We start from the raw sequence: 22224 nt of genomic DNA, 5'->3' as shown, positions 1-22224 counted from the left end.
TCAGGTGCTTATCGAGGACACAGACAGACTGTGGATGGGTCACTGTAAGCGGGACTTTAAGAAGGATGAGCCTGACGAGTTTGAGTCCTGGCGGGAGCTGTACCTACGCCTGCACGATGCACGAGAGCAGAAGCTGGCCATGCTAACTCAAAACATTCGTTCTGCTCATGCAAACAAGCCACAAGGTGAGGTGGGACCATGATTATGGCCTTTGTCGTAAGGCCTCTGCTGCTTGCTGCTCCCTTGAGTAGTCTAGGAGTAGTCGGTGTCCAACGCTCGATGGAAGTCGACTGGCAAAAGATGGGTAGTGGCCGTTTACATCAGCAGTGAGAAGAGCGGGTCATACTGTAGGGTGTGTTTGGTGGCACCTTTGAGGCCCTGCCATGCCCCCTTTTTGATGGGTTCAGTATAATTGGGTAAGGGCTGGTGTTTGGCATGACTGGTGAGAGGGACCGAAGCAGGTAGCGGGACTGGCATGGCTCTCTAATGGTTGGTAGATGAAAAGTGACATGGGTCCCACTAGAGGAGCAGGTCCTGTCGTGCATGCCCATTCTTGGGGAGGGGTGGCTTGAATGGGGCTTGCATCTCTGCCTGCAACATTTGCCTGTATTAAACATTGATCTCCCTCACTCCCTCCTCCTGCCTCTACTCCTCGTCACTTTTCTCCCTCGTTCTTTCACTTCCCTTTTTCTTTCTTGCTCTTGGTCTACCTGTCTGCCGTGCTTTTTTTCGCGTCCCCTTTTCTCCTTTTCCTGCTCTTTCATTCTAACGCCTACTCTTTCTGTTCCACTCCCCCTTGTAGGACGCCAGGCCAAAATGGCATTTGTTAATGTGGAAGCAAAGCCCCCACGTGATGTCCGCAGAAGACAAGAAAAGTTTGGCACTGGAGGAGCTGTTGCCAAGGATAAGATCAGGTGTGGAGCAGTGTTGTTCTTGTTGTAGCTTTGGCCCCTCTAGCATGAGCGTAAAGCTGTCCTTGCTCTTGCTGTTACAGGCCACCTCTTCCTTTTCCCCACAATGGATGATCTCACTTTTTACTCTTCTCTTTCTATTTTATTTTTGATTCTCCTAGTTCTTTCTGGCTTCCCTTCACCTAAGTTTTGCTTTTGCTTCTCCCCTCCCCCATGTGCCCCCTTCCAGGATAATCCCAGCACCCTTCTCCCCTGTACGTAGCAGTGTTACTGCTCCTGAGGAAAGCTACGACGAGCCAAGATCTTACGATGGTCCAAGCACCAGCAGCGCCTATTCCAGCACCTCAGCAAGCAGTGTTTCCCCTCCCATGGGTGACCTTCGCCGGCCACCTGTGAAAAGTGAGTCAATGTCTTGCCTCAAAGTTCAGCAACTTGTGTTTGTTTTAGGTCCAAAGAATATCGAATTACCTGCTCTAGGATAGTAGATCTGCAGGACGTGCAGTAATATTTTCAGCTCCAGTGATGTCATGTCCATCGGCTCTGGAGACAGTTCTCTCTGCACTGATTCAAGCCGCCTTGTTGCAAGCAGTGCATGATGCTCGGATGTTTCACTAGTTCACCTATTGGTAGCTATGATTGAGCAGTGACTGACAACTCCCCGGGGAGGATTGCAGAGTGGTTATAACAGGGCTGCACATATCATTTGTTCCATGGTTTTTCCTCTGCCCGGTGCGTGTAAAGGTCTACCCACAACTAAACCGGGAATCCTCAAGTCCGCCTGACTCCCCTAGTGATGAATGTGGTGGAGCAGCAAAGTGGCTGGGTGGTTAAAGGTACACTATAACCACATTCAATAACTATCAACTTTGCTAGGTCTGAATCTGGAGACAAGGTGGCATTGTTTTTTATTTTTTATTAACCGCTGTAAACCTAGTCTCCTGTCCAAAATCCTAGGTTAACCTTCATACTTTCCCCTCCCACTCACAACAAAACATATGCCATTTAATATTAGCTCAGTGCCTTCTTCCATGGTTATGACTTCAAAGCACTGTGGTGGAGGAAGGCCCCTCGGAAGGCCGTAGTAGTATGAATCAAACACAATCCACTCGGGCCCTTGCACCTGAAGGGTGGCTGGTTTTGGACCCCCACTCAGGAATGTTGTCCTTCTAGAGCTCCCCGCCCTTATCCAGTGGTCTGAATGTCTCTTCATGTATTCTCTCCCCAGTCCAGTCCCGTCCAGTCCCATGAGTGTCTTTAATCCGCTTCTACTACTTTCCCCTTTCTGCATATGGTCTACAAGGAAGGTTCTAGGCATTCTTCGCCACAAGGCTTTTCTTGGCCAGTACTGTTAAGCAAGATGTGGAGCAGTACCCTTTGGGTGCGCTACAACAACCTTGACCTCCTGGCATTAGGAACTCAGCCTTTGGTATAAGTGTGTATTACACAGTTTTTGGTAGCGTGTTGAGCAGCCAGGCTTATCTCAAGAGAGGGGTCAATGTGAGCACTAGGGGAGTTACATAGAGATTCACAGTGACAAGTATTCAAATACTCATACACACAAGGTTTCTTGATTAAACAATGATTAATTTATCAGTCAGTTTGAGTAAGCCCTCTTCAGAAGGGAGCAATATTATCGCAACACTCAAATACACTCCAAAATGCACACTTAGTTTCTCTCAGCAAGTACCCATTTGGGATGGCCCACAGACACTTCCTACACCCACAGTTGACTTAAATAGCTAGGACACTGTGGACATTAATATATCACTGGTACATTTAGAGCAATACTTAGGAGCATGTCAAAGAAAAAGGTTATTAGAATACAACGAGATCTCACAAATATTCTGAAGCAGGTAAGTACTTTTGGAAACCCCCAATGCAAAGTAAGTTGACCCCTTCCTGGAAGGAGGATAAAACACAACGTCAGAGTACAGAAGAGTTATTCAGGGAGCGAGGCTAGGCCAAAGTCAATTGGATAAAAGTCTTATATGGGCTGAAGCAATTCTTGCAGGTAAGTAAAAGTCCTGCACAGTGGTTTAGAAGTCTTTGTAGAAAAGAAGAAATCAAAGTAGGGCCACAAGCTGTTTGGGCTTGAGGTAATGAAGCTGTTAGCAACTCTACAGAAGCAACCAAGACAAGTCTCCACTGAGAACAAGTGAGGCTACACAACACAAGGTAAGTTAACTTAGACTGTGCAGTACCTTTGGTTAGAAGAACTGGTTCCAGCTGGCTTCTGTTCCTTTGCAGCTCTGCAGATCCTGTATTCCTGGGCCTCACTCGTGAGGACAAGAGGGAGGACATCTGGAGGACTCCTGCACTGCAACAGGACGGTCAGCAACTGAAAAGGACCAACTTCTATTTAGTGGCAGTTCGCGGTTTCAGCTCCTCGTGCCTCAGCAAATAGCACCATTGCGGTTCTTGGCTCTCGAGATGGGCTTTCCTTGCATCTGGGGTCCAGCACTCTGTTGTGGCTCAGGCTCGGTCAGGCCTGCTTCCTGGAGCTCTTGGCCAACTTAAAAGCAACGCACACGACCCGGTGTTCCTCTTCCTGGCTCTTCGGTTCCAGCAGCAGTGGAAATACAACCAGCTTTGAGAGGATGTCCAGACGGGTTTACTTTGGAGTTGATTGGTCCCACCAACTCAAGGGGATAAGTCGTCCTTGCAGAGCTTCTCTAGTAGAGGCAAATTCTGTGCTTCAGCACAGCAGCAAGGCTTCACCGGGCAAACCAACGATTCAGGAGTTGCAGCAAGCGTCTCTTCCAAGTTGTTCTTCGGACTCTGCTTTCCAAGCCAAATAGCCTCACCTTTTTATGCAGGTTTCTATCATTCATTCTAGCACAGCTGCCAGTCAAATAGCAGAGTGGCTGTCCTTGCCGGACAGCCAGCCGGCCAATCACCTTTGGGTGCATTCCTGTAACCAAGGGGATTAAGTACAGGGAGTTTCAGGCACCTCCCTCACTTCCTGCCCCCACCAGACATACTGGAGCCAGAGGAGGGCGTTGCTCGTGAATCCCGCCAAAGACAAAATGAGCAAAGGGACCAAACATGGTTTGGCGCGCAGAGTAAATCTCAAGAAGGACCTTTTCACAAAGAAATAGCAGCCTGCTGTAAAAGCATGCCACGGTAGTTAAAAGTAAACCGCTGCCACTAGCCATTAATCGAGGAAAGGGTAACATAAAAATGTTACATGAGAAACTAGACGAAGGGGATACTAAGTAACCCCTCCAGCACTCTATGGTAAGATTGTGTGTGCTGGGTCTAGAAATGTAAAATATAAGTAAAGTCTTCACTTCACTGACCTTGCAAACAGTAGTTTATCCAAGAGAAGGGATTTAAACCTTGGGGAAATCTGAAAGACTTCCCTGTGCCACTGCACTGAATCTGCTGTATTGTACAATGTAAAAGATGATGCATATGGAGTTTGTCAGACTATGCAACCAAAACAAACACGGTGCTCAAGTCATAGCAAAAATACATGCGTGAGTGGGGGAAAAGCATCTCACTCTCTCCAGGTAAAAAATGAAAGTCCTCAAAATCCAGCAAAGGTGCTGGGGGGCCTCCTAAGGTAGAGCGGAATTTGCACATTTCTGAGAATTCTACCCATCAAGTACCCTTTCTTGGGTTTATGGTTTCTCACACTCTGCTTGTCTGGTGTCTCTCCCCTGCCTTGGGGGTCCTGTAGCTCTTGCCCAGCTGCGGTCTTTGCCTTGCTCACCCCACCTTGGGACCTGGTTTCTCTCATACCGCCTTGGGGTATGGGTTCTGTCATCCCACCTTAGGTTTGTCCTTCCCTTATCCCACCATGGCAGTCTGGATTCTCTCGCCCTGCCATGGGTTCTTGTCTCGCTCACACCGCTCTGGGGTCTTCTTTGGCCTCTCCTGTTCCCCAGAGCAACCGCATACCTCGGCTTTCTTGGGGGTGCTCCTCAGCAGAATTGGGGCGTTCAGGCTTTCCATTTTCGCAACGTGTTCTTGTTGCTCCATGTCGTAGTTCGGCATGCCGGTTGTTCAGCGATATCGGTTTGGTGCAGTTCATCTCGGCAGGGCCTTGCCAACTCTTGGTTCGGAACGGCCACATTCTGACTCTCCACACCTGGTGCAGCTTGTCTTCTGCCACGTCGATCAGCAGGGGATCCTGTCTCTTTCCTGCTCCAGAGTCGCCTTCTCTTCAGTCCTGATTGGTACTTGCTTTTTCCTTCCTTCTGCAAGTGAGTGTACCTACGTCTGCACGAGAGCAGAAGCTGGCCATGCTTCTGCTCTCAAAACATGCGGTCGGCTCGCCCAAACAAACCACAAGGTGAGCTGGGGTCTTTTTCAGAGTATATATTGTTAGACATTTTTGTTAGTGTTTTCTCTAACTTCTGGCCACCCTGCTCACATAACAAGGGTTCGGCTAGGCTGCTTTGCCACCCCAATCCTAGGAAAGCCTTGTATACCTTGTATCGTCTAAAGGAAGCCCAATCTACCAGGCGATGTCCATGTACATGATCCCTGGAAACAAGGCTTAAAGAAAACCCTCCTGGTGCTTTCACACCTACATTTGAGTGACTTTTGTGTGAAGGGCTACCTTACGTACCCGTATAAATTTTAAAGTATGGGAAGGACTTTTAAAAAGGCAGTAAGGCTTGCTTTGCCTTGTTAGAAAGGGAGAGCTAGGCAGTTCATTAGAAGTCAATCGGGGGGGTGTGGTGGTATTGGCGGGGAGGCCTGCAGAAAAGCTGTGTTTGCTGCGGAAAAGGCATCACCTTCGCGAAAAAGTACAATCCACTGCAGTCCTAATCGTCCAGTCTGAAGGGTGGCAGCCTTGGAGGAGGCAGATGACCATGAAGATAAAGCAGCCTCACACAGAGGAAAGAAGGGGAATCCCACTCCCGGGGCAGTGCTAGGTTCCTCAGAGACCCTCCAAGTCTTCAACAGCAAAGCCCTGGGAGGACACATTATTGAAGATTACTTGCCTACTCCTCCCCGGATCTGTGCCACCAGCACAAGAAGTAGGTGGTGTGGATTTGAGTTATGGTCCCGCTCACTGATAATGCTTTGTTTTAAAGATTGGGTAACCCTCTGGAGACCCTAGACAAGGAATATTCAAAATTTGTCCCCAGGGCCTGTTGGGAAAAATCCCACTTTTTAACCTGATGAGCTAGCCTCTGAACATTGATGGCTTTTCTATTTTCTCCGACAAGCCACGCTTAATCAGAAACCTGACGGAGACTGAGCGTGGCTCTGATTTTGTGCTCTGACTTAAATTCCCTTCAACCTTAAAGTTTGTGATATATTTCTTCTCTCCTAAGTGAGTGGGACCTTTTTCCTCACTCTCTCGTATTTTTTCTGAATGGGATTTTGTGTTTTACTGTTTATGGAGTCTGAGAAACTGTCGGCATCTGCTTTTTGTATAGGTAAGGATTTCAATCGGGCAACACACCTTGGTCTCAGCCTAGTATATAGTGCACAACTGAGATGCCTTTCTCTTTATTTTAAGCGGATTCATTTTGAGATTGTACACAACTTGTCTCGCACACCCTTTTTAAAATACCCCGGGTTACAATGGACCATGAACCAGGCTGGTTGGTGAAAATGCAATATTGTATTTACTTTAAGATTCAAAGGAAATCATACAATTTTAATATGGGGCAGTAATGAAACAATGAAAATGGAAGCAATGCACTTAGTTAACCTTCTCCTAGAACATATATAACGCACAAGTGAATAGGAGCACTTTTTGAAATAGGATAGGTGGCACCCAAGGTAAGGTTTCCCCCTGCAACGTTTCCTAAAACCCCCAATTAATCAGATTCTGAGTGGATAGAAGGTGTGATATTTCTTTTTCACACATCCGTGTCTTAGAAGTTCCATTGTAAGATGGCTCAGCCCAGACCCAAGTCTGATTAGTATGTGAAGTTTCTTTGTGCTGGTCAGTCAACGTTTTCCAACCTAGCAATTATCCACCAGGTGTCCTGGAAGTTTATGGTGGTTCCCTTTTGTGGGAGGCCTTGGCTCTGACCAACTGAAATAACCTGTTTTGGGAGCTTGCAAAATCCAGCCAATGAAGTTTAACAGTTTTATTTTCTTTTATTTTGTCGTGAATCAAAACAAGCCTGTTGACTAAAACAGCCCATGTATGTTTCCCCAGCAACAAACCCCTTAACCCCTTTACATTGCTAGGCACGGACAAGCTTTCATTCAACATTGTACTTTTTAAAACAGCCATTTTGTTTTCTCTGGTTTGTAAAAGCCCATTCGAGGAGATTGGGTCCTCCGACGTATTCCATATCTATGACAGATAATGTCCACAGCTGTGCTGCTTCGGAAAATTTTCGGCGCCTGCGTCGATGACGTCGATGCGCCGTCCCCGAGGACCTCCTCCAACGGCCGACGTCACCCGATGGGATAAGTAGGACGCACGACGCCTGTAGCCTCAGTTCTGTTTTTTCTGCGAACGTGTTCGCTTCGTGAATCTCGGTACGCCTCGACTCTTTGGAGTTTGTTGTATTCTTCTCGGTTCTTTGAACCTGTTCGGTTTTTGTGAAAACCTGTTCGTGACGATGTCTACCTCGTCTTCAATCCCGCGTCCGGGCTTCAAAAAATGCGGGGACTGTGTGTCCAAGATGTCGGTAACGGACTCGCACAACGCCTGCCTCTAGTGCCTCGGGGAGGCCCACGAAACGGACGACTGTGTCGACTGCCAGTCGCTCACGGCCAAGGCCTTGCGGGAGCGCAAGAAGAAGTTGTCAGTAGGTAGGGTGTCTAAGCCCAGGAAGTCGATGTCTGCGGGGCTTTCAATGGATGATTCGAGAGGCGACTCTCTGCATCATCGTCGGAGGTCCAGTGGGTCTCCTTCCAGGAGTCGGTCTCGCCACTCCCCTTCCTCTTCGAGGCATTCCCGGAAGCGCCGGCATCGGTCGCCTTCCCCGTCCTCTTCCGAGGACTCCGCCCGTCTGCAGGTCGCTTATCCCACCATGCAAGCGACACCGGAGGAATGGGCTTCCTTCGGGAAGATGTTGGCGATTCTTGAATCGCAGGGCACCGGTCCGTCCGCGCTTAGTCGTGATCGGTCGAGAGACACCACTCGCACGCCTTTGGGCTTGGGTGGTCGGCATGGTTCGCGGGAGAGTTCCCGCTCAGACAAGGGTAACGGTTCTCGCCATGCCCGTCCCAGGTCCCGGTCCTCGACGCGCTTGAGACCGCGTGATCCTCAGCAGTCTTCGAGGAAGACCTCTCTCGAGGCTCTGCTTTTGAGGGGGTTGTCGACGCTGTCGGCGCCTGGGTCGTCAAAGGACACGCTCGGAGCCCTGGCTTCGAGGCCTGTGTCGACGCCGCCGGTGCTGGCGGCGCAGCGGCTGACGCAGATTCACTCGGCGCTGACTCGTTCGGCGCCCTCAACGCCTTTCGAGGCGGTGGTGTCGGAGGGGCCCCGTGGCATGGGGGGGTAGCCCCTAGAAAATCTCTGGCTAGGGTCAGGCATAGCTTTGGTCCCCAGGTGTCTTCCTCTCACTGCCTGGAGTAGATTTCACAGGGTGATGAGGGCTCTGATGAGGGCTTGGTTCCGGTTACGGTGTCTGATGAGCTTCTCTCGGCCATAGCCAATTTGATGACCTGAGGCAGTCACTGCATGATGCCAGTGGACTCGAAACCTCTCCGGAGGTGGAGTTTTGTAGGCCGGAGCCTGGCACTCATGCCGATTCTTCGTACCGGCGCCTTATGTCTCTGGTCACAGAGTACTTGGGATGGTCGGCTCCCCCAGGGGAGTTTGTTCAGGATGATCTCACGGACATCCTTGATCTTGGTCCCCCCACTGACCCGGTACTGCCGTTTCATATGTCTCTGCAGAGAAGGGTGGCGGCGGCTTGGACTGCTCCGGAGAGTCTCCCGGCAGTGGGCAAGTCTTTGTCGCGAAAATACCGTCCAGCCAGTAGCAACCCCTGCTACTTGTCCAGGCACCCCAGTCCGGAGAGTTTGGTGGTGCAGGCGGCTATGGCCCCGGCAAAGCAGGCGTCGTATCCTACCATCCCTCCGGATAGGGACGACAAACGTTTTGATGGCTGGGCGAAGAAAGTGTTTTCTTCAGGGGGCATGGCGCTTCAGGCGGCCAACTCCGTATGTGCCTTGTCTCGTTTCACACACACTCTGTGGAACTGTGTTGCATTAGCGTCTGAACATATTCCCGAAGGGGACGAACGGGATGGTTTCTTTGCTATGGTTCAGGATGGCAAGGATGCCATGTGAGGCCGTTCAGTCAGGTTTGGACATGGCAGATTGTGTCAGCCGGTCCATGGCGGCGAGCACCGTAATACGCATGTTTGCGTGGTTGCGGAAGTCGGGGTTCGCTCCTGATGTGCAGTCCCGGCTCCTCAACATGCCCTTTGACAGTGAACATCTTTTTGGCATCAAGGCTGACAAGAGCCTTGAGAGGTTGCAGACCTCGAAAGCTGCAGCGAATTCGTTGGGCGCCGCAGTTCGACAACCTCCGCTTTTCGTCCTAGGGGACAACAATGGAGGGGTTGTTCCTTTCGCTATTACTCGTCCTTCAGTAAAGCGAGAGGAGCTGTCAGTCAAAGGGGTCACCGTAAGAGTGCCAGAGGTAGAAAACAGGGTACTCGAGGTGCCAAGGCCGCTCGTGCTGTTGCCTCTTTGCCCTCAGGCACCGACGCAGCCGCTTCAGCTCAGTCATGAGACCAGGTCCCAGGGTTCGCCGGTTGGGGGAAGGCTGGCGTAGGATCTTGCAGAGTGGCGCGCCATTACTTCAGATGTGTGGGTTCTGGAGATCATAACCCACGGCTACTGTCTTCCTTTCCGGCAGAGGCCTCGAGACAATCCACCGGGGAATCTCTCTTTGAAGAGCCCGAATCCGCTCCTTGCGCAGGAAATTCAATCCCTGCTGGAGAAAGGCGCCATAGAACTGGTGCCTGTAGCGGAGAGGAACAAGGGATGGTGTTCCCCTTATTTTTTGATTTCCAAGAAGGACGGGGGATTGAGACCCATCATGGACTTGCGTGGTTTGAACAAACTCCTCAGGAAGGACAAGTTCAAGATGGTTACTCTTTCTCAAGTCCTCCAGGCCCTTCAACTTCAGGACTGGTTGGTGTCTCTCGACCTCAAGGATGCTTATTTTCATGTGCCGATCCATCCAAAGCACAAGAAGTACCTGAGGTTTGCGGTTGGCGACTCGCACTTTCAGTTTCGGGTCCTGCCGTTCGGATTGACGTCCGCCCGAGGGTCTTCACCAAGCTGATGGTAGTGGTGGGAGCGCACCTCGAGAAAGGGGGGATTCACATCTACCCCTACCTGGACGATTGGTTGATCAGGGCGCACTCTCCTGAGCAAGTCCTGGATCATCTGTCAGTCACCTGCCACTGCCTCCACAAGCTGGGCTTCTCCCTTAACTTAAAGAAGTCCCATTTGACACCAACTCAGAGGCTCCAGTACATCAGAGCAGTGCTCGACACATCCCTGGGGCTGTTTTTTCCTCCCCAGGGGCGGGCTCTTCACATTCAGCAGATGGTGCACAAGTTTCAACTTGCCGAGTTGCTCGGCCTCATGGCATCCTGCATTCTTCTGGTGCCAGAGGCTCGTCTGCGGATGAGATCTTTGCAGTGGGCACTCAAGATGCAGTGGTCGCAATCTTCCAGCAGGATGTCAGACCCTGTTCAGGTGCCGCCCTTGGTCGTTCAGGACCTTCTGTGGTGGGCCGTCGAAGGCAATCTGATGAAGGGGGCCCCGTTTTGGCTTCCCTATCCGGAGGTGACGCTCGTGACGGACGCATCCCTCACAGGATGGGGAGCTCATGCCAACGACTTGACAGTCAGCGGTCGTTGGTCTCCGTCGGAGTCCAGACTCCATATCAATCTGTTGGAGCTGAGGGCCGTCAGGCTAGCCCTGAAGGCTTTTCTGCCGACTGTGCTAGGAAAGAGTGTCCTGATCCTAACGGACAACACGGTGGCCATGCACTACCTCAACAAAAAGGGGTGGGGCAGGGTTGCTTCCTCTGTGCAGGGAGGTGATGCAGCTCGAGTTCTGGGCCATCCAGCAGGAAGTTTCGATCTAGGCTGTTCATCTGGCCGGGGACGATAACGAGACGGCGGGTGCTCTGAGCAGGCAGAGCACGATCTCTCACGAGTGGGAGCTGGCTCAGGAGATTCTCCTGGAGATCTTCGCCCTTTGGGGGACCCCTTAAGTGGATCTCTTCGCCTCCAGTGTCAACCGGAAGTGCAAGAGGTTTTGCTCGCGGGAATTTCCTCCAAAAGGAGCCTTAGGAGACGCGTTTGTGGTGGAGTGGTCGTTCCCACTGCTGTACGCGTTTCCTCCAGTCCCCGTCATCCCGCAAGTACTGCGGAGGTTACGGAGGTTTGGTTCCCGGGTGATCCTCATTGCTCCTGTGTGGGCTCGGAGGACGTGTTACCCGGACCTTCTCGACTTGTCCATTTGCCCTCTGCGTCATCTTCCCCACCGAGACGATATGCTCTCCCGGGAGGGGGGTGGTCAGGTTCTCCATCCAGAGGTCAGATTCCTCAACCTTCACGCTTGGCTTCTGAAAGGTTGAGGTATAAGGATTGGGACCTCCCTGAAGACGTGTTGGAGGTGTTGATCTCGGCCAGGCAGCCGGCAACAAAGTCTTTGTACTGTTGCCGTTGGCGTAAGTTCTGCGACTGGTGCAGAGTCAAGAATGTGGATCCTTTTGAGTGTGACATTCCCATGGTTCTGTCTTTTTTGCTATTTCTCAGTTTTTAAAAGGGCTCACTAATGTGTTTCCTCCGTCACCTTTTCTGGTGCCCGGTTGGGATTTGAACCTTTCTTATGGGTGCTCCGTTTGAGCCTTTGCATTCTTGCCCTTTAATACTGTTAACTCTTAAAACTGTGTTTTTGGTTGTGGTTACTTCTGCTCGCAGAGTGAGTGAGTGAGTGAGTTACACTCAGTTTCAGTTAAGCCACCCTTCACTGTGTTTCAGAAGGACAGGGTTGTCCTTCGACTTCGTCCTTCCTTTCTCCCGAAGGTGGTTTCGGAATTTCATTTGAGCCAGAAGGTGGTTCTTCCGGCGTTCTATCCTCCTCCACATCCTGGTAAGGAAGAGAGGCTCCATAGGCTTGATCCTAGGAGAGCGTTGAGCTTTTATATTTCCCGCATGTCCCGGGTCAGAGTGGACGATAAACTTTTCATTGGTTATGTTGGAAAGCGTTTGGGACAAGCTGTGACGAAACAGACTGTCTCGTTGGATTATTTTAGCTATCTCTGAGTGTTACCGCTTGGCGGGTAAGGACCCTCCGGTTGGCTTGCAGGCCCATTCTACCAGGGGAGTGGCTGCGTCTACTGCCCTACAGAGGGGTGTTCCTATTCGTCACATCTGTGATGCAGCCACCTGGGCTTCGGTACATACTTTTGTACGTCACTACTCCCTCGATTCCATCCGAGGGCAGGATCTGGCCTTTGGCAAGACAGTCCTTTATTCCGCAATTTGATTGGGCATGCTAAATTTGTGTTCTAAATTCTTTTCCCACCTCCTTGCTTGGTACTGCTTTGGGAGTCTGTCATCGATATGGAATATGTCGGAGGACCCAATCCCCTCGAAGAACAAGTTACTCTCTTACCTGGTAACGTTCTCGATGGGATGGTCCGACGACGTATTCCATATCGCTCCCTCCCTACCTTCCCTGCTGCAGAATTTCTTATGTGTGTCACATAAACTGTTGGCCTTGTGTGTCTGACTGGCAGAAAACTGGTGTCACACGTTCTGGGGAAAAAACTACAACTGAGGTTACGGCGTTGTGCGTCCTACTTATCACATCGGGTGACGTCGGCCATCGGAGGAGGTCCTCGGGGACGGCGCATCGACGTCATCGACGCAGGACGCAGATGCCGAAAATTTTCCAAAGCAGCACAGCTGTGGACATCATCTGTCAAAGATATGGAATACGTCGTCGGACCATCCCATCGAAAGAATGTTACCAGCTAAGAGAGGAACTTGTTCTTCTGTCACATGTGGTGAAAGATGGCATATTCCTTTCAAATCTGGTTTTGCTCTTCCATCTGGATTCCCACATGGTTTTATAGCTGTAGTCAGCTTGCTTTACAGAACAGTCTGTACAGCATGTGCACAGAAAGCTATGATTTTCTTTTCAAGCAGTGATTTTTGTAATTTTGTAGCAAAATGTAAGCATTTTCCGTGTAGCTGAAGGAAAACTTTTGTTGATTTTCTCAGGTTAGGCTGGCACAGAAATAAGGCTCTTTTCTGATGGAGCACAATGTGAATATGGCTGGGCATGACAGGGTCTTATTGATTAGGTAGTGTGATGAAGAACAGGGACAAATAGCATCTGAGCGGCATCGTTTTAAAGGTGAAATATTGCCTTTTTCAATGACAATTTTGGGCTTGCAGCAAAACAGTGCTGCTTTTTCACTTCATTTCTTTAAGACAAACAAGAGCCCACCCTACTAAGCTTTCTCAGGGTGCTTCCTGTTCCATCTTGCCCAATGGCACTTGGCAAAACAGTGCAGCCATCCTTTTGTCGCTGCAAAACGCAGTTTGGGTGCAATGGTGCTGGCAGGAGCCAGCACAGCCATATTGCTGGTTGTGCTGAAGTGCAGTTTAGTGATGTAGGGAAGTACTGCTGAGTGGGTAAATGTATCCCACATGGTGACACACAGCATCTTAGGTGCCAGCCAGCAGTGCCACTAAGAAATCCCTTGGACTTCTAATGTTTAAATACATGTTCTCTGGTAAACTACCGTTCCCAAGAATAGTAAGATGACCCCTGTCTCACTTACCCTTACTTTATGGGTCCAGCACACACCACCCTATGTGGTGTTACTTAATTCCTATCCCACTTCTCATGTACCATGTTTTGTTACACTAACTTACTTTAAATGGCTAGTGGCAGTGGTTTAATTCTACTACTTACTACCAGTGTGCATTTTTACCACAGTCTGAACCCTCAGCTGCAGTACAGCACCCATGGGTGTCCATTTTCCCAAAATGGCCCCCGTCTTCTTTTTTCGCTATTTTCTATTTGTTCGTTCTTGGCTTTTACTCTGTTAGTTTAAAACTGGTTTGAGCCCTTTTGTTTATTGCCTTTGGTGGGTTTCTGCCCTGAAGCCCGCCAATGCTCCAGTGTTTCTGTAAAGGCAGGAAGTGAGGGAGAGTCCCGAAACTCCCCTGTCCTTTATCTCTAGGTGTGCCTGTATGATTGACAGCATAGGCTGTGAATTAATGGGAAAAGTGAGCTTTTTAGGACTAGAGGCCACTGTAGAGAAACATCCGAAAAAGATATGACAAGATGCTAACAGCACCCTCCTGGACCGCAAAGTGCCCGGCAATGCCCTGCAGCTGTGCTGACCTGGTTTTCATATTGTCTGGGAAGACCTGTACAGCACGACCTCCTCCGCTGTGCTGGTGGAACCAACTAGCCTCAAGAAAAGCTTCGATTTGGCGCAACCCCTGACTTGCTGTGCCTCACCAGAGCTGCAGAAGCCCAATACCAAGGTTCCTGTAACCATTAACGAGTGCATTGTCTTGCGAAGTACAAATCCGTCCAAATCTTCGTGGGCATCCAAAGGACCCTGTAGAAGCAGGAAATCTTGATCCAGAGTCCAGGACCAAGGGAGCAAGCTTCTGTTTTTGTTCTTCATTTGCCGCCGAGGAAAAGGCGCCAAAACACAAGTGCTGCTGAAACAAAGGAAATCCATGGCTGCCAAGTCCCTCTCTGGAGTGCTGCCGCAGGATCCCGCCAGACGTTCTCCCTTTCGTCACCACGGCCAAGTCCCGGAACAAGGGTCTGCCAAGCTGTAGCAAGGAGGAATCCAGCTACAACATTTTTCTTTGAATCGCAGGTACTGTGGGGCTTGGGGTGTTCACCTTTTAGCCAATAAATTGTGCTTCATGTCTTGTAAAGTATGTTTTGGAGTTGATCTCAACTCACCTACACTGGCCTAACAGTTTGTGCTTTCTACAAAGTGGTTTACCTGAGTTACTGTGATTTATTCTGAACTTACTAACTTTGTCAAGATTTTATCTAAGAAGTAGTGCATCAGAATTGCTGTCCTAGCTCCATAAAGGCACTCCTCGGAACCTACTGGCTTTAGCTGTACTTGTTCCCTCATAGGCTATAACTGTTGACACTATTCTTGCTGGGATAAATGCTTACTTGCCTCCCCTTAGGAGATTGTAATTGTTTTACAAACTGTTGAAAGTATGTTCAGTCTTATTCTAACCTTTCCTTTCTCAAACAACTCAATAACTGAATTGGTAATCAAATTAAGTGCAATACTGACCTTTACTGTAGTCACTCTGTGTGCTGGAGCATGTGTTGGCATATGAAAAGTAATTACTAACTTTTATTGTCTTTTAAAAACTGAATCTAAACTTTGAATGTTACTAGTAGATAAAACTTTTTAAGGAATGCTTATTTAAACCTTGTGCATATTATAAATACATATGTATATGTTTAAGTGTGTAAGTGTTACTTGGCTACTTGTACTTATTGATTTCAATTGTACAGCTCAGAGTACCCTCTTAAAATAAGCCTGGCTGCTCAGTCAGTCTACCAACTTTTGTAGTACAGGCCTATACAAAAAGTAGGGTTATCTAATACCAAGAGGTAAATCTTGTGTAGTCCTCACCAGTTGGGCTGCACTAATTCTTGCCTAACACGGTTTGTCATAGTGTCCCAGATAAACTACCACTTCCGTTAGTCATGTGGCTAAGCTGGTGGTGACTTTCTTTACCTGCATAATGTGTTTCCTCTGGCTGGAATCAACTTTATCCGGCGCTGCCATTTTTGACCCATTCCTCCATTTCTCCATAGTGGAAATTGTGTATATTCGTCTGAGAGGTCACATGGCCATCACCTGCCCCTGTGTGTTTCTTTAAGGGTGGTGGCCATCTGTGGCCACTGGATGCCTGCATCACCCAGGGCTGGGGGCGGTAGTCGGTCTGAAAACCGTTCTGATTGGCCTATACAGATGCTTGTCTGGGAACATGGGGAGTCACTTCCTTTGTAGGAGAGCCCTTCCATATGTGCATTGGTGTGCTTGGAAGGCAGGTCTGTCATTGGCTGACTAGCTCGGTTTTTGAATGTGGTAGTGTGCTGTTTGTTCACTGCCTCGAAGGGTATCAAAATGGACAACCTTACCCACTCAACTTGTCTACTGCTGGACACCTTCACTCCTGGAATGCCTGCTGCTCGAGGATTGACGGAAGCCCTGCACTGCACCTTTTTAATACTCCACCAAGTCCAGTTGTGAATCCCTTCCTCTCTGGAAGACCAGAAGCAAGAGACTGGTGCTGCTTCCTCACTCGTTCGGTGTGGGTGAAGGGCGGTGCCCTGGAATGGCAACTGGATCATAGCTCCTTCTTGAAGGCCCAGTCTCCCTGAAATGTCTGGCTGAACCTGCATAGCCAGATACACAAGTGGGAGACCCTTCAAGACACTGTGCCACCTGGACCCGAGTTTCTTCATCCCAGGATGTCGAGCAGCACCCTGCTTCCATCGCCCCCATCTAGGAAGCTCAGTGGTCCTGGTCTGCCTGTTGTCCTGTAACTGCCTCACCAAACTCACCTCCCAGTACTGCTTCGATGACTTGACTCCTCTCTGGTGTGTCTTCACAAAATCTTGAATGATAGTTCTTCCCTGGGGTTTTTGCAAGACAACCTCAGTCTCGGAAGCAGAGCTCTGTACCAAAGGACATCTGAAGCACCCTACATGGCAGATTACGGCAGCTTCTTTGCCTTTCAGCCCCTCTGGGTCAAACGCGGAACCACCAAATCATCACTCGCTCTGTGTAAGTGTTAGGCAGAGTTTGTATGTAGTACCCTCTGGGAACACTACACACAACTATGACTACAGGTGTAAGCAAAACACCCTTTGGTGTAAGTCTGTACTACACAGTTTTGGTAGCGGGGCTGAGCAGCCAGGCTTAGCTCAAGAGGGGAATGTGAGCAGTAATGATGTTACACAGAGGTCTACAATCACAGGTGTTCAAATAAACTCTTACAGAAGGTTTCTTTGACTACTTATTGTATTTATCTGTCAGTTATTAAACAGTCATAAGAAGGAGACAAATAACACACAAATATACTTCAATACTATTTCAGAATACTTTTCAAGAGGAGTAAAAGGCAAAGATTATTAGAACATGAAAGGTTACAATTATTCTTAGACAGTGCAAATGCTTGGAGTTTCCCAGAAGAGTAAATTCAATAGGCTAGGCCAAAGTCCATGGGCTAAAGTCTTAGATAGGATAAAGTGGTTCTGGTAAGTAAACAGTGAAGTCTCTGCACAAGTGCTCAGAAGTAGTTTGTAAAGAGAAGAATCATATGTTGGGTCACAAGCTTATTAGGCCTGCGAGTTGCAAACGTTTCAAGCACTTTCACCGCGAAAGGTAAGTACTCTCTCGTTTCACAGTACCTTTCAATGAAGAAAAAGATGCAGCTGTTGACTTCTGTTCCTGCAGATCTCGCTGTTCCTGTGCCCCAGACGTGCGGACATGACGGAGGACATCGGGGGACTCCTGCACTGGGATTGGTCAAAAAGCTTGCAACTGGAAAACTTCAATTCCGGTTGCTGTAAGGAACACACGTAATCTGGTGTCCCTCTTCCTGGTTATACGTTTTCCTGCAGCATTCTGAGGAAAATGCAACCAGCTCCGAGATAGGTGTCCAGGTGGCTTACTGTTGAGTTGATTGGTCCGACCAACTAAAAGGGAGAAGTCGTCCTTGCAGGGCTTCTCTGTCGAGGTGAACTTGGCGATTTGTACCTGCCACAGGGCTTCACCGGGCAAACCAACGGTCCAGGAGTTGCAGCAGCTGTCCTCTTCAAGCTCGTCTTCGGTTCTTTTGTTCCAGTGGTGGACTCTGCCTTCCAAGCCAAGAGACTCGCCTTTTATGCAGTTCTCTCCCATTAATTCCAGCCTAGCTGTCGCTCAACCAGCAGGGTGGCTGTCCTTGTTCCTCCCTTACTTCCTGCCCACCCCAGACACTCTGGCGCCAAAGGCAGTCTTCACTGCTAAAGCCCGCCAAAGGCGAATTAACAAAGAGACCAAACTAGGTTTAGGGCACAGAGACACACTCTAGAAGGACCTTTCCACAAAGAAATGGTGAAAAAAGAAGACCGGGGACCTGTTTTTGCAGAGGGGGCTCAGATGCCATCTTGAAAAACATGGCTCTCGCCATTTAACGTTACCAGAGCTACGAATAGTTTGCGATCGGGAAAAATCATGATAGTTTGTTCTAAAACCACTGCCACCAGCCATTCTGAGAGGAAAGGATAGCATTTGACTCCTATGTGAGTATCTAGACAGAGGGGATACTAAGTAAGTCCTCCATCACTCTATTGTAAGATAGTGTGTGCTGGGTCTAGGAATTTAAAAGACATGTAAAGTCAGTTTCACTTTACGTACTCTGGGAAATGGTAGTTTATCCCAGAGAAGGTATTTAAACCTTGGGAAAGCCTGAAAGGCTTCCCTGTGTCACTGCACTGAGGGTGCTGTGTGACACAAATGAAAAGATGATGCCTATTGAGTGGGTTGGACTCCATAACCAAAAGAAATGAACACAGAGAAAACACATTGATTTGAAAAGTTCAAAGCCCCAAAGTTTAGCAAAAGAGCTGGAGGGCTCTAAGGTGGGAGGAATTGGCACATTTTGAGAACTCTCCCTAACGGGGGGCGATTGGGCTTTTTTTTCAATCCCCCCTCTGCAAAAGCCTCAGAGGGAAAGAAGGCATGATGTGTCCCTTTGGGTTCACGTGTCTCCGGTGGGGGGCAGGCTTGCCCTTCACACACATTTTTGGTGTCAGAAGTTCAGACCCTTGGATCCTCTCTGTAGTATCCATGGGGTACCGCCTACCGATCCCTTCCTCTCCTCTCCTTCCCTCCACTCCCACAGATTGGGACAACTCCTCCGTTGGCAAAAGTTTGGTCGCTCGAGAGCCAGGCCGTGGAAGAAGTCCCAGCCTCCCTACAAGGATTGGGCTTCTATTCCAGGATTTTCGCCATACAAAAGAACCAGGCTGGCCTGAGAGTTGTGCTGCACCTCTCCACCCTCAACCTCTCCCTCCCTCTTCGAAAATTCAAGATGGTTACGCCAGCACTCATAGCGGAGACACTAGACGAGGGAGACTGGATGTGCTCCCTGGATCTGAAGGACGCTTATCTACACATCCCGATTTGGCAGCCGCATCGCTCTTTTCAGGATCACAGGCTGCCATTTCCAATACAAGGTGCTACCCTTCGGCCCCAACTCAACCCCCAAGGTATTTACCAGACTTATGAATACAGTGGCGGCCCTCCTCAGGGGCCAGGGACTGGCTGATCAGGGCAAGATCCCCGAAGGCAGTTCATCACACTTACTCTGCCCTTTATGAGTACACTTCACAATGTGGGATTTGTGCTCAACCTCAAGAAGTCGCAGCTGCAGCCTATGCAGAGACCGATCTTCCTGGGCCTCGTCTGGGACACAAGCTCCAAGAGTGTTCCCCTCGGAGGACAAGATCACTCATCAAGATGGCCACTACTCACTTCCTCACCCGAGAAGTGGCATCGGCCTGGTCGTACCAACATCTATTGGGTATCATGGCAGCGGTCCTACTGGCCCTACCCCCCCTAGACTCAAGATGAGATTACAGCTGCACTTCACAGCCTCATGGAATCAGGAGAGGGGGCTCCCAAGCGTAGCTTGTCAACATTCCTCATTCTCTCCACGCGGACCTCACATGGTGGTCCAGGGACTGCAACCTGCGGACGGCAAGCTCTTCGGGCAGCCGACCCCGCAGGTTACCATCACTACGGACTCCTCCCTAGAGGGCTGGGGAGCCACTGTGGACAGCCACAGCGTCCATGGAGCCTGGACCCGGCAGTTTGAGGAGTCCGATATCATCTGGCTGGAGCTGAAGGCCATCTGGCTAGCTCGCAAAGACTTTCTTCTGCTCATTGGGGGCAAGGTCGTCCTTCTCCAGACTGACAACTCCACCAGCATGTACTATGTCAACAAGCAGGGGGGGGGGGGGTACCAGGTCCCCTCCACTGTGCAGCCTAGCGGTCAGCATGTGGGAATGGGCCCTGGAGTGCAAAATCTACCTCACGGCCGTCCACCTCCCGGGGGAGTACAACTTGGCGGACAGGCTCAGCAGACTGGGAGCAGACAATTACGAGTGGCAATTGAACAACATGTGCTGCTGAACATCTTCAGCAGAAGGGCATATCCTCAGTGGATCTTTTTGCCTCCTGGGACAACCGAAAGTGCCAGCAGTTTGCGTCCTGGCAGGGCCCCTGCTCCCTGGGCGACGCATTCCAGATACAGTGGAAAGGCATGACCGCATATGCCTTCCCTCCCACACCCCTGGTCCACAGGGTGATCTGCAAGATAAAGGAATCTTTTCACCTCAGCATCATTCTGATATAAACACACATAGACTCACACAACAGTACACAACGACTACCGGCCGCAAACACCCCAGGCCCAGCCACCGGGCTGAGGCTGCCAACAGCACATCACATCACTGCTCTCTTGCTAACTCACCCTCCCTTTTTTCCCCCTCTTGCAGAGCCGCCAGAGCGCCAGGGGACCACTCTGGTGGTTATAGTGCGCAGTACAAATGTCCTTTAACATTAACATATTCTTGTGGTGGCTGGCAAGACCGTGTTTCTCGGAGCTTCTCAGCCTCTAGGACAGGCCTCCCATTCACGGTCCGATGAGCCCAGCTCATCCTCTGCCGTAGCAGGGGGGGCAGTATGATCCACACCGCCCCACAGAAATTAGCCCTCGCACTGTGGTTCCTGAGCATGTCACGCTGAAGCACCTGAGCCTATCGTAGGCCAACCATTCAGGCTATCACAGGCTAAATCATTCGGGGAGCTAGGAGAAAGGCTACCAGGAGCCAGTACAAGAGTAAATGGACTAGGTTCTGTCACTGGGTGGACTCTAAGGAGATCGACACAACCCCCCGCGCCCCAACCCGGACCTTTCACAAGGATAAGGTGATCCTGAGGACACACCCCACGTTCCTACCCTCCGCTTTCCATCTGAACAAGGAAATGGTCTTAGCTATGTTTTCTGCCGACCCTAAGGATGAGGCTCAGAGGGGCCTATACTATCTGGATGTCAGACGTGATCTGAAATTTTATCTGGACAGGACCAAGGGCTTCTGCAAGTCGGGTGCAATGTTTGTCACCTTTGGGGGGGGGGGGGGGGTGAGGGGATCAAGGGCCGGGTATCAGGCATCCAAGGCATCTATAGCACGGTGGATGGTTTCAGCCATCAAGGAGGCCTACGAGGAGCAGCACAAGCCACTGCCAGCTAACATGCACGCCTGCGCTGTCAGAGCCACGGCCATTGCATTCCACCGGAAGGTTCCGTGGCAGGTCAGCCACCTGGGCCACCCCTTTGGCTTTCTGTAAGCCTTACTGTTTGGATGCTGGCTCTAAGTCAGATGCGGCTTTCGGACAGGTGGTTCTAAGGAATCTGTTTTCTTAAGGAGGGTCTCTAGGGCTACATTCAGTTGTAATCGCCCATGCAGTATGGAGGAAAGGGGACTATGACTAAGAGTACGTTAATCACTACGCTGAGTAACTTTTAATTTCTGGGGAAACCGGTCAGTCCTTCAGACCACCATCAGTGCTTGTTAATTTGCTTAGAATCTCACATTGTGCATATAGTCCGACATCCAGTGGTAACCGCAGAGTATTGCATCTTGTTTTTCGAGAATCAAATGGGGACGTCAACATGGGCGTGCCTGTAACACTATCCCTAACGTGATATGTAGTGTACCCAAAATCCCTCGAGCGTCGAGGTCCCTCAGATTGTTTTCCGCCCAGTTTACTGGTCGCCCTATGCGGAGCTCTTCCATAGACATTGCTATATTGTTAAACTTAACGACCTTTGGTCGTTATATTATCATACCATCCCTTCCCTCGACGGCTGTTTCCTGACCTACGCCGAAGCCTGCTCTACGGACCTTCGGCGGAAGTTGATCCGGTCGGCGATGCCGACCGCGTGGCCGGGCCTTCTGGCCAGCCAACACAGTAGGGAGAGTGGTGTCAGGATGGATATTTCCTTTTAAGAATGCTTTTCCCTGTTCGCTCTTTGTTCCCTTGGTCTTGTCACTATTATTCCTGCGCTATGGACCAGACTCCATTTAGGTTTTGTCCTTCATGCAAGGCAAAATTCCTGTGGAAAGACAAACCCCTTAAGTGTAATGGGTGTCTTCCCCTTAACCACAACGAGGTGGCCTGTCCGGCTTGTAAGCTGCTGCGTCCGAAGACACAAAAGGTTTGCTGTGTTAAGCTTGGGCGGCCTATGGAATGTCACCAGCCGAAAGTAGTTCCCCT

General features: G+C 49.9%; 1 protein-coding gene across 1 annotated transcript in view; it reads left to right on the top strand.

Moving 5' to 3' along the window:
* ELOA (elongin A) overlaps positions 1-22224 on the top strand; it is a 190321-nt gene that overhangs the window by 160100 nt on the left and 7997 nt on the right. Inside the window, exons 8-10 of the mRNA XM_069622389.1 lie at positions 5-185; positions 803-914; positions 1141-1310. Coding sequence (XP_069478490.1) covers positions 5-185; positions 803-914; positions 1141-1310 — 463 coding nt within the window. The remainder of the gene's footprint in view (positions 1-4; positions 186-802; positions 915-1140; positions 1311-22224) is intronic.

Source organism: Ambystoma mexicanum, chromosome 11 (genome assembly GCF_040938575.1).
Source record: "Ambystoma mexicanum isolate Mex_15411 chromosome 11, UKY_AmexF1_1, whole genome shotgun sequence".
In the NCBI taxonomy this organism is placed as follows: Eukaryota; Metazoa; Chordata; class Amphibia; order Caudata; family Ambystomatidae; genus Ambystoma; species Ambystoma mexicanum.
The sequence above is the reverse complement of the archived record's forward strand: the minus strand, read 5'-3'. Positions and strand labels throughout refer to the sequence as shown.